This window comes from Phaethon aethereus (genome assembly GCF_964289735.1).
Source record: "Phaethon aethereus genome assembly, chromosome: 1".
In the NCBI taxonomy this organism is placed as follows: Eukaryota; Metazoa; Chordata; class Aves; order Phaethontiformes; family Phaethontidae; genus Phaethon; species Phaethon aethereus.
The window spans coordinates 26,574,963-26,588,001 of NC_138575.1; the positions used below are offsets into that span (position 1 = coordinate 26,574,963).

General features: G+C 46.4%; 1 protein-coding gene across 1 annotated transcript; it reads right to left on the bottom strand.

Moving 5' to 3' along the window:
- Positions 1-245: 245 nt before the first annotated feature.
- Positions 246-11,348, bottom strand: WNT16 (Wnt family member 16; the record flags this gene model as incomplete). Its single annotated transcript, XM_082010258.1, has 4 exons — positions 11,171-11,348; positions 10,824-11,077; positions 8,622-8,908; positions 246-710 (listed from the first exon to the last, which is right to left on the bottom strand). The coding sequence occupies exons 1-4, from the start codon at positions 11,257-11,259 to the stop codon at positions 246-248; spliced, it is 1,095 nt and encodes a 364-aa protein (XP_081866384.1). The 5' UTR covers positions 11,260-11,348.
- Positions 11,349-13,039: the final 1,691 nt, after the last annotated feature.

The following is a 13,039-nucleotide window of genomic DNA, read 5'->3' on the forward strand; positions in this document are numbered from 1 at the left end:
TACGTGTTCAAATGTGTCATCGGGAGTCCTTTCCTGTCGTTTTAGCTGTCCCCGCATGTAGGCTGCTGTTCACTCAGTTGCTCAATCGCACGCCAAATGCTTGGACCACCCGTTGTTTGGCTATACCCCTGCCCCGGGGGCTGATCCCCTGCAATCCCACACCGTAAGGGTAACTGCCGCCCGGGCAGCAGTTGCGTGTACCGAACGGTGCGGGACGGTTTGGCCGCGTTTTCTTGTACTTAATCTTATTTGCAGGTGTGTACGTCAGTCATGGTCTCGCACCGCCGGCAGCGCACGTAGCAGCACCAGACAAACTTGCATTCGCACCTTTCCACGTGCCTGACAACGTGGGTGTTGTACCCGCGCCCACAGCAGAGGAGGTTGCAGCCGTCGGGGCCCTCCGAGGTGCGGTTACATTCCCTTCCCTGAGTCCCAGGGATCCCCAATTTTTGGTCTTCGACACAGTAATTGGGCGATTTGTTCACGTACAGCAGGTCTTCCTTCCCGATTGGTATTTTTCGCTGGCTTTTCTCTTTCCTGCGTAGCTTTTTTTTCAGTCTGTCTGATATCTGTATGCTGTTTTCATACTTATCCTTTAAAAACCGGCCAATCTTTTCAAAGGAGGACATCGTTTTCCAACAAGTTTTCACAGCACAGGACCCAGAAACACCGTGACAACGACAATCCACCGACATCAGCTTCGCTACAGCCTGAAAGAAAAGGGAGAACGACATTTGGATGCGGTCTTTCGTTCATTAGGAATACTGCCTGACATCAGGAACACAGAGGTCTCCAGGTATTTCACATTACAGCTGCCATTGCCATTTCAGTGGTGGGGAAGCCGGAGCACAGGAGGGAACGTTTTATGAATGAGGTTTCCAAACTCCGGACCCCCGCCATGAGAAGCCTGATCTTCAGAAGTGCTCTGCATTTGCACTTCGCAACGGCGATAACGTAGCAATATCGAGTCACAATAGTCAAAGCTTGCACTTCTGGCTGGATTTTCCTTCTGAAGGATCCTGAATACCTGAAACGACACGTCCTGTGTCAGTCCCTCCCACCAACGCAAATGGACCTTGTGGGGAACAGCAGGAAGGGAAGCAGGGACAGGGCAGGTAACAGCACCGTTCCTACGTGAAAAGACATTTACTGGTCAAGCCTATGCTGTCTTTTAAGGGTGCCTTGTGGCTACCATCACAATCGCCAGACACACACAACACAGTCTGTAACTAAGGGCACGGGAATGGCTTGAGGTCACACTACGGCGTCTGTGCGACCAGCAAGGCTCAGCGCGTCCGCAGCAGTGCAGCGTACAGCCCGGAGGTGCCTCGGGGCAGACCTGCGCTGGAAGAGCAGGACGATGCCCACGTCTCTGAGCTCCACAGAAAGTCTCTCAAAGGAGCCCCTAGAGCTCAGCAGAGGTATCTTCAACTCGGGTATTCTGGAGCAAATCTCAGGTGCTTCCTACTTACAGGATCAAGCCCTGTTCTTGTGATTTAGGCGTATCATGAGTTTCTAGTGTTTCCAGTTGCGTAACGGCTCTAGTTACCACAATTTGATAGTGGTACTCACATTACTTTTATAACTTTCAATGTTTTAGCAAAATTTCCACGGTTATTACCAACATTAAAATACTCTTAGGTGGGCTACTTTTCCACACCCAGGCAGATGCAAGCACTGGGCTGAACGATAACTGTCTGACCAGCAGTGGGAATCTGCAGCCTGCGTTAAGCTTTTGCAAGACTGAAGAATTTTGGCTCCGTTTATACGAGACCAAGGCTCAAAGAACTGGAATCTGTAAACAAGCGGTATCTTTATCTGGACTGCAATTCAAACAGTCAGCAGACAATCAATATAACACTTCCTTCTGGCATATCTAATAGCTATATTATAAAACTGTGCTATTAGATTTGTGAAACACTCACATTATAGTCTGGAAAAGTGCACAGAAAAATCATCGCATGCACAGACGCAGCAGAAGGACAAAGTATCATAATTTTTGTCTTGTTTTGTTTTACCTTTCCATTAAAGTACTCTCTGGAGCCATCCTGTAGACTCATACAAGCCATGTGTTAATGGTGCAGAAAGCCCATGCTAGTGTCTTCCATTTCACTAACCTTTTCCCTCATATTTAATTTCTACAATAAAGGCAATTGGGAAATGTAACAGAAAGAATGAATTTTAAATGAATTCATAGTAAGTTTCTCTTCAAAATTCTTGTGTAGCAAGGTCCATACAGATTCAAATTATTCTTCCGTAGAGGAACCACTATTTTCCACAAAGTGGGGAAGACAAAAAAATGCAACTTCATGCTGTTTATTAAAGTTCACCCTAAACCTTCACTTACTCCACAGCCCCCAAAACATTAACCACTGTCAATCTATGTCTTTTTCAAACTGTCTTAGGGAAGAAAAAACAGAAAACAAATCTATCAAGCACCCTCATCTGGTTTTCCCTGAGAAAGTAGTTTCATTTGTGCCTGTTCTTAAGCCCTGATTCTGCAGTGAGAAATCTGAAATCCTACCACGCCCTACTGACCCTGTGCATGACTAGAAATAAACTCAAGTCCCAGACTGCTTACTTGTAGCTCAGGCAGCACAAATACCGTCCTCAAAGTTTCAGAGCTGGTCAAGGCACGGAGCAGATAAAATGAGCTGTTTCTACCCTGTGTGTTAAACTGGGACTTTTCGTGGTGGTAAATGCAGTCACTGAAATTTAGGACGAGTCCAACATGGTTAAATCCATTGGTTTCACTGGGAGTTGAGGCCTCCTGGCACGTTCTTCCCCAAGGATATTGACACAAGCCCAAGTTGGTATTTGCATATAACTCTACAAACATTATTAAAAATACACATGACCAAAGTGTTTGCTTGGAGTCACATCTTTGGTTAATGAACAGGACCTATTTGTTGGTAGAGGTTACTACAGAAGCCAAACAAGCAAGGCATTCAAAGAACCATTAACAAGAAAGAGCAGGTGTATGCCCTGACCTAGAAGAGCCATTAGCCTTTGCAAACTAAACCCGGTGAAGTGATGCACCAACATCAACACAGGAGATATTTCTAGGTGCTGTGGACTGCTTTGGGGATTGGAGATTATTCCCTATCCTGGAAGAAATAAGAATATTGCAACAAGCAGGCCCTCACCCCAGAGCACACACGGACACTTTCAGCAGCAAATCAACTGGCATAATTCTTGTAGGTATCATCTTCTCTTCTTCACAGGTTAGTTTCTGTTTAATAGACAGACCTGACCTTGTGCTCGCATCTCCAGAATCTATCAATGAGGAAATCACTGAGTAGTCAGAATATGCATCATTATGACATAACAGTGGTTGAGGCAGATGAGAATTTGAGATCCAAGGACAGAAAGTCTTTGTTAGAATACAGATAAACTAAGAAAATGTCAAGGGAAAGAGAAACACGGTATTGAAAGATAAATTTTACACACAGTTTACAAACAGAGGAATTTAGTAGTATTTTCCAATTTCTAATGATTAGTTATTTGTATCAAGGCAAGTAACTAGGATCTCAAAGTAATTTGAAATCACATTGAGCTATAAGATTTATAAGGTTACAGATGTAATCCTTGCTTTTAGTGCAGTATAGTAGGGTACAACTAGGGAAGAAACAACAGGGGAAAAATATATAATTTGGCTTGGGGAAAGAAGTATACTTCCAAGTCTGCTAGAATCAGGCATAGTAAAATCTGGATGAGGCAGAAGGATCCAGAAATTGTCAGGGGAAGCACTGGACATGTCTGCTAAGTGCTCAGGAAGAGTTACTCCTATGTGGGCAAGTAGCGCAGCAGATGACAGAGTGTTTCTCTGAGGATGAATTAATGAAAACTAAAGGGAGACAGAGTTTCTAAACAGGAGGAGAAACTGATGTTGGAGTCTCAGGTTGATATCAAACTATCAAAATGCAGCATATATTAGCAGTGTATGGATGCAACGACTACAAATGTGATTGAGTGTGGAAGCACTAAGAACATCCACAGCAGTTACAAACATTTGTGTTTTTATTCTGTGATGCACTCTGGTTTAGAATGATTTATGGTGTTACAACAATTGTGCATGACCCTGGGCTGTTGCTTCCCAGCTGCTAGGATGGGCAAATTATCTGGTTGGACTCCAACATATTTTGGGTTGCCTCTACTTGCCAGCACAGGGAGCTGACCTCTTGCTTTGGCTGATCACAAAACATGCCCCTGGATCTCAGGCTGCCATGTGAACTTTAAAGAACAAATTCCCATAGTTGAACGTCTAGCAAAATCTAGGGACTAGGAATCTTCTCTTACTGCTTTCTTGCAAGCAAGCCTAAGACGGTGCCTATAGAGCCGACGCAGCCTTCTGGTGGGATGTGGCTGCAACTCCTGCCTGTGTCTCAGCAGCACACAGAGTTACTGGGAGAGTGACTTCCACTGCCACAACCAGTGCTCAGTTTCACACCACCTTTAAAATCTTTTATTTGTGAAACTGTGCCAGGATTCTCCCTAAGGAACAAAATTTCATAGAGAACTTCAGAGGAGCACTGTTAATCACAGAAACATGGTGGGTAGATGTGTCCTTCTGTGCAAGCTGGGAGGGGTTTTCAGTTTTCTTAGGCTGGTCATGAAACCGACTGACTATCTGTGAGAAACGATCAGTGTGGAACTGAGCTGGATCCACGAGTGTTGTGTTCAGCCACAAGCCCACCTGAGCAGTTCCTCTTGCCCCTATTGCCACTCGCTGCCCCCAGCCCTGGTGGCACGAGCACAGCAAGAGTGCAGGCTTAAGTGGTGAAGTGGGTACAGTGCTGAACACTGATCTGTGTTAAAAATTAACCCCCAAAAAAGATCATTTTTAAACTGACTCCCTTTCACTGATCCAGTGCAGTTAACAGAGGGAGCGGCGTGGGGTGGGAACGCATGGCTAGAACGGGCGGGGGGGCAGAAAGCAGAGGTTGGTCTGCAGCGAAGGAGAGTGTCAGTGGAATCAGTTTGTATACCCCTTAATACCAATTAATATCTCCAAGCTAAGCTCTCTGTTTACAGGCACTGTTCTCAGCTGTGAGACAAGGGCTGCCAGTACTCGTTTTGCAGTGGGAACCGATGTCTGTAATCAAACAGCCTAATTTAAGACACTGGTAGGACTATTCATGAAGACAAGCACATGTGCTTCCAGAGGTACAGCACTTAAAAACAGTTGCAGACTGTTGGTGGGTCCGTCACCAACCCACAAGTATCAGCAAAAATAAACTCTCTGATAAGCCAAACTGTTTAAATGGGAGAACACAAGTCCTGCAGATCAAATAAACTTCCACAAGTGGAAAACTGAGCAGAATTCTTCCATCAGCAAAAAATACTAATAAAATAATAGTCAACCCATAGTGCCTGACTCCCCTCATCCTTTTACACAAAGAGCAGAGGTGCCCAGCTCACATATGCACATCTAAGTACACTGAACATTACAATGCTAAAAGGTGATGAACATTTATCTTGTGGCAGAGTAAGGAATGAAATCTGTATCTTCTGATGTTCAGGTTAGTATCCTGAACAGTGGACAACTCGGTCAAAGGATCTTTACTGTTTTAAAACCGATATATCTTGGATTTAGTTATGAGATGTAAAAACGTAAAATGTCATTTTGTACGGAAATGGGAAAGGAACAAGAGAATTCTGCACATACCAGTTCATTAGTAAGTCCAAACAAACACAGAAGTATTGTCCCTGGAAGACTGCTCTCACAAAACACAGAACCAGGAACACGATAGTATTTATTACAATAGGTCATAAGGTACCAAAATATATTGCAAAACATCCTTCTTGTAAGCTCCAAAACATCCTTCTTGTAAGCTCCAAAACATGAAGGTCAACATTTTCCAACATCTCCTAGTTAAAGATTTTGAAACTACAAAAATTAAGAGTTCCGCTAAACTTTACTTCAGTTAATATCGCTGCTAGAAATCCCAAGTACCAACAATAAACATTTTCTTTCGCTCTGGACAGTGGTCAAAATATTTGCTTTATCCCACAGTTTGCCATTAAGTTACAAAATATTTATGCACAGAAGCTGACTAAATACTCTGCATATTTTCTTCCAAGATAATGAACAACAAATACACCATTGATACAAAATAAGGGAAATAAGGGTCTTCTGGTCTTTCAGGCTTGCAGCGGATGTTTTAAAAAAAAAAAAACAGAGAAAAGTGTCTTGGAAAAGGAATGAGCATAGTATCATGTGCACCAAATAAGCCTGTGACAGCGTGCTTTGAGAGCCTTGTTGGAGGTCTCAGTATCGTGAAAAGCCTGAAACCCTAAAAGGTCCTCAGGACCTGACAGATACTATTGGGCCAGATTCCACCACATTCCCAGAGACCGGCAGCCTAGTCTAACACCCTGCTTTCATGAAGTTATGTATAGTAAGAGGTACCACTCAACAAGAATAGTAGTAGAAGACACTACAGTTGCATGACATTAAAGATGTGGACTTGGAATCGATCATATTTTCAGGCATGTAACTGGCATCTAAGATTAACTTGGATCCTGTAAAAAAAATTATTCGTGGAAAATGAAGATTCGCTTAACCACATCCTCCAACCCCCTGTTGCTTTAGCTTACTGTTTGAAAACACGTTCTCTTCTGCTGAATGCTCTGTTCTCCTTCGCCAGTCAGTCCTGTCCCCATAACGCAGGTGGCCCAACTGCCGGTGTGACCACTACAGATGAAATCAGGGAACTGATCCAACTTTAAAGAAAGCACACCAAAAGAAAAGTTTCTCTTCTAGGCTCTGTGTGTGTGGTTTGTCTTTTATTAAAGCTGAATGGTTCCTTGGTACAGTCCACAGAGCAAAAGCCAGCCAGATGTGCTGGCACACCTGCAGGAGTGAGGGAGGAGCACGAGGTTGGTGCTGGAAGACCATAAACGAACACTGTCACTGGAGACAAAAGGACAGCAAACTGCTGCTGCTGCTAACATAGAGGCAGACAAGAGCACAGGGTATCGGAGACCTGTGTCGCTGCCACCTAAACAGAGAAATCACATCTCTGTTTCTCTTTGAAGTTCCTCTGGAGTCTTGCACTCTTCTTCCCTAGACTTTGACTCTCACCCTAACCTGAGAAAATGGCACTGTCTAATGACAATCATAAGTATTAAAATAAACATTCATATCTGTACTGTATATTAAAAATCTTGAAATTAAGAGAGATAATTTTATGGAGATTATTATCTACTCCCTTAACTCCCTCTCTCTCTCCAAATGCGATAAATAACCCTTTGCTCTCTCCCAAAGGAAAGAATCACTGTTCCTTTTATTAACATCCCCTACTACACAATACCAACCACCTTTCCTTGGAGATGATTTAGCTGACTGGCATCTAATTAAACTCACAGTAACTGTTCTCGGCATCTACTTAGTTTTAAAGTTTGCTTCTTCTACTTCAATCCTGAAAAGAGCCCGTGTCCCTGAAAGATTTTCTGGTTTTCCAACTATATAACTTAATTAAATTAAATAAAATATATTACCTTGTAAACTGTAAAAATTAGTTTAAATTAAAGTAGTTTGCAATGATACCACTATGGCTTTTATGATGGCTTACTACGGCTGTTCCCTGTCTATGGCTGATAGGAAAGTTATATTCAGTAAAACCCACTGATGCTGCTTCTGGCTACAGGAAATTACTGAGTTACAATGGAGTTCATCAATATGTGTAGTCGAAACCAGAGGGCCTCCATTTTTTTTCTTCAGTTATAGCTGTGTCACTGAACAGAACAGTTTTAAAGTATTATGGGGCCAGAGAGAGCCATTAAACACTTATGAAGTTAAAAACTCCAAGGTAAAGCAGAGAAACTAATTTTAAAGCAAGAACCAGAATCCAAGTCTCTGCCATTCCAGACGTAAGCCCCAAGCACTAGATTCCAGACTCACATCTCCCTGTATTGGCTGCTTCTGCCCCGTTTATCATCCTCTGCAGAACAGGACTGGAGGACCCAACATCACACACCCCTCTCCTCCGCAACGGTGGGTTTGAAGTCCTCTGGGCTGAAGAAGAGCTATGCGAAGCCAGTCTCCTCTCACTTCTCCGAGGAGTGCCCTAACCAGTGAGCTACTTTAAAACAGAGGTGTCATTTCCATCCCAGCTTTTAAAGGAAAAGGTTAACCCTCAGTTTCCCCTCTGAACGGTCCTAGAGTTCTGCTCTCGGAGGCAGACCCCAGGCTGTGGGTGGGTAACGATGCCTCATGTCCAGCCTGCCCGCTCATTCAGTATTAGAGCAAATTAAAAATGCAAGTCATGATGATAACAGACTCATCAGTGAAAAAACTCCTCATGTATTATGCTGATAACAAGACTACTTCAAGTACTTCAAGAATATCAAGTACCTATTTGAAATTACTCTGGTTAGCACTCCAGATCTTATTCGCATTTTGCGACTTTATTTTAACCTGTGAAGTTTAGTTAGTTAATTAGTTAAAACCAGCTCTGGTTCTGGGTTTGCACGTGTTTGCTTTGGCAGTGTTAGCGCAGTTTTTGCCGTCGGCCCCATCTGCACCTGCAGTCAAGGACAGGCCACGTTTGGTTGATGCCATTTTGCCAATGAAACCGAGCAAGCAATTGCTGCCGTTTCCGAATGGTGGCACGTACCTGCCTCCCAGCCTCGTTGTTGTGCAGGTTCATGGCCGCCAGTCCGCTCCCGCTCTTGCCCGTTACGTTCTTAACAGGCACATCCAGGAACTTTCTGCTGAACGACATTCCGTAGTGGATATCGTCGGAGCAGCCGCCCCAGTGCCAGCCCTCGCTGGCCGAGCCGCCATGCCGCAGGTTCGTGTCGCAGGAGCACTCGGTCATGTTTCCTGCGCTGCACGATCGCGTCACCGAATGCACGAGGCCCGCCGACGTCACTGCGTATATGAACGCGGTCTCCTTTGTGCCTACAAAGCAAGGCACGAATATGTTACTTCATAACTCCCCCTGACCACCTTCCTGGTGGAGCCGTAGAAACCACTTTTACAAGCCAGACTATTATTAAAAGGGAACAGTTACAAGTTTAAAGTCACCACAGCACGGGCTGTAGAGCTAACTTGTAAAGCAGGGGATATTCACATCCAAAGAAGACTTCAGTGCCTCTTCACATGACCATGCTATTAATGGTGCTGTTTCTGGCTGCTTGCACCATGCGATTTTTGGTAACTCCTTTCTAAGTCCATTTGGAAACTTTATTTGCCACAGAAATTTTCAAGCCAATTAAGTTTTAATAATTAAAAAAAATCAAACCCAACCCAAACCATACCCAGCCCCCCTTACTCTCCACTCTGCTTTTCACTATTTATATTGATTTGAAGAAGAAAAGGTTAGTTCAGATCTCAGAGGAGGAACTTGAAGCTGTCACGATCCCGGGTTACTTTGGTATAGGGCCAGAACTTACCTCATGCTAAATTTAGCAAACATTGAGGTGGTTCTAACTCACCAAGGTTGCAAACAGCCCCGAGAAGCTTAAACCAGGCAGAAATCAGGATGGAACAAGAATGTTTAGGCCATGTGCTTTTCCTAGAAGAAGCTGGCCACAAGCAAGACGGCAGTATAAAAAGTCTTTAACTGTTCCTATTGTATCTTGGAAGAAACATGGAGGGACCTGCCTGGGCCTCCCACTCTCTGAGACTTCTGGCATAACGTGGAGCAGATCTTCGAACGGTATTAAGCAAGGTATACTCCCTAAGCAAACTGAAAATCAATGCCTGGCCATTAACTGCAGCTAAAACTTCACTGTACTAATTTTCCCTGTTGTAAAAACAACTTGTTATTTCCAGACTCCCAAGTTTCTGCTCATGGGCAGGAAGGTTCCTGTTTGTTTCTCGGTTTGCAATAGTCTGTGGTACTGGTACCATCATAAAATGCTTCCACATACTGGTGAAGCTTTGTGGGTTAGCAGTGCCACTCATTTATGGGCCTGTAGGAAGGCCTGGACAGAAGGACTAACATATAATACATATGGCTACATATAGTAGGGTAAACTGCTCCCTGGCTTTTGTTTTGTTTTGTTTTTCCCTTTTTGGAATATGCATCACTTTTTATTGCTTATTTTACATTTTCGCCGTTAATGCTTGGGGGTTTTTTCACTGTTGTATTGCAGTAGAAAGTGAAGATTGCACAAACACAAAATGAAGTACTACAATACTTAATTTCACAGCAATGGCTACACCGAAATCGTTGAGCAGACTGCTCAAACTTGCAGGATCAAGACCTTCGATACTGCCATTTGATACACGCAAAATGTCCCTATTTCAGTATAAATTTCAGCAACACCACTATGAGCTCGTGCAATGAAACCAGCTTTGGTCTTGCCGTGCTGAGCAATGTCACCTAATCAAGCACATATGTGGCATTTTGAAGCAAGTCATGTTGCATATGGTGCTGCGAGCAGATTTCTACCTGCAATCAAGTGACCTTTTCGAAATACTATGTGTCATTACCCCACTCATTTAGTAATTATGACATAAGGGGATAAACCCAACATCAGTCTAAGAAAAACAACATTTCAACACAGTTAAGTGGATCTAGTTAAAGGCATCATCATCCGCGACGCATTAAGCAAAAATTACAAGAAGCAACAATAATTTTGGAAAGACGATGGCCAGTTTTCCCCGCTCGGTGCCTTCCGGGTACCTGTGCCGGCCTCCCGCAGTGGCTGCGGTAACCGCCCGCCACGACGGCGCTCCTCTGGGCCGGACCCCGCGCCCGCCCCACCGGGGCGAGGAGAACCGGGGGAGCCCCGCGCCCCTCCCTGCCCCGGGGGGGCGGCGGCGGGCGAGCCTGCGGGCCGGCGGCCCCGTCGGGGCGGACACTCACCGCTGCTGAGCTGGTGCCCGAAGGCGGCGGCGGCGGGGGCGGCGGGGCCGCGGCGGGCGGCGGGCGGCGGGCGGCAGTCCCAGCGCTCGTGTCGGAACTGGCTGCGGCACTCCTGGAGGCCCAGGCGCGCTCCCTCCCGGATGGCGGGCACTAGCTCCGGCTTCTGCTTGCACAGGTCCTGCTGCCGGCGGCTCAGCGGCGGGCTGGCGCAGCCCGGCTTCTCCGGCCCGCCGGCGGTGGCGATGCCCAGCCACCTGCAGAAGCAGTGCCCCCGGTCAGCGCCGGGCCCCGGCGGAGACGAGGGCCCGGGCGCCCCGCAGCCCTCCCTCCCGCGCCCCGCTACTCACATCCAGGAGCCGCCGGCGGCGGCGGGGCAGAGGGCGAGCAGCAGCGCTGCCCGCAGCAGGCTCGCTCCGAGGGGGGCTCCGCGCCCCATGGCCGCCGCATCGAGTCCCGCCGCGCCGCCGGGCAGCAGGGGCCGAGGGGACCGGTGGCCAGTGACTCCCCCCTACCCAGTTCTCTCGTCCTCGGGGGGCAGGGGGCAGCTGGCGGGGCAAGCCCTGGCCGTCGGAGGGCCCTCCCGGGGAGGACGGGCTGGCGGGGCGGGCGGCAGGCAGGGAAGCATTGGAAGCGCTTGAGCCCCTTCGAGGTGAGAAAGTCGGGTTTGATGTTTTCCCCGGCTCCGTCCCCCGGCTCTGCCTCCCCCGGCCGCGCATTGGCCGCCCGGGGGCCGGGGCGGGCCGGGGCGGGCCGGGAGCGCGGGGGCTGCGCGCCGCTCCGCGCCGCTCCGCGCCGCTCCGCCGTGTCCCGGCCGGGAGCGGTGCAGCTGCTCGCCAGCCCCTCGGCAGTGCTGCCCCGTTCCTCGGGCATCTGAAGCGCTGAGCCCCTGCGAGGGGTGCGGGCGGGGGGCCCGGGCGCGACGTAGTGGGGCTGCAGGCAGAGGGACCTGTAGGTCCGCAGTGATTTCATCCACGGAAAGAAGACACAAAATGCCGGTGTTAATAAATCGCAACATTCCCTACGCTTTTTATTCTCATTTGCTAATGCTTTAGCAGTGTTAACTAACTGGCTTCAGAGTCGGCATCACTGTTCATGAGGACAGGGTTTGTCCACTCCTGTTAACTTCAGTGAGACACTCTTATCAACCTTAATAATTGTTACTTACTCATTTTACGCATTAAAAGCCAATGAGTCAGATAGCACCTGACGAAGAGCTGGTGTTGGCACTCTGGACGTTCAGGCCCTCTTTGATCACAATATATTGCTGCTTCCTCCTGTGCAAGTGAAACACCTGCACTAAAAATAATCTGGATAAAATGGCAGCTCTGTAAAGGCTTTGATTTGACACAGTTGTAAATTAGCGAAATATCTCTTGTTGACTGACAATAGCTCTAAGTGAAGAGCACAATAAATCCTCTCAGATGACAGATGTACAATTTTAAGAGTACAACATGTAGAACAATAATCACATAAATGTGGTGATCCTCCTGTCTTTTTCCCTGTGGATATGCTGAGATATTTTAAGAGCACAGGCTGTGGTACATTTAGATCTATAAAATTATGTCTCCTTCCTACTTCGTGCTCATTTGCCTGCTCTTAAAGGGTCTCCAAAGCACCACCAGTTCTGGGCAGATGCCATATGACCCCACGAGCTATTTAATCCTTCCAATACAGCTTGTTTTCTCTGTTCTGAATTGTAGTCTGGAGAACATCTGCTTGTGGTTGCAGAAGAACTTAGTCCGGAGTGAGAGAAATGGATGGAGGACCACATCGGAACACAGGGAACTGGCCATGAAACAGGCCTGAACCAACCAAAACTGTGTGGGCTGTGTCAGAGAATTATCTAATTATTCCGGGACACATGGTTTATTTTATCCTTATTACTGCTTCCTGGCTCCACCTACTAAAGTTAATTCAAAGCTCTGGTCCAGCAGCCAGAGTATTTCTTATGTACTTCTTGATCTGCTATATGCATTTATCATTCCCTCTGAAATGACTTTTTTCCTGTCAGTTCTTTTAACAGGGTTCTTCTCTGTGACTTGGTTGATTTTTGCTGGGTTTTTTTGGGGGGGTATTTTTCTTAAGTTAGTATGGAACTTTTGGTCCTAAATTCTTATATGTGAATTTTTCTCTAGAAGCTTCAGAATCTTATATGCGAATAACAATGTTAGATTTAAATTAGAAAAAATATTGATTTCAAAAGTTCCAATCCTATT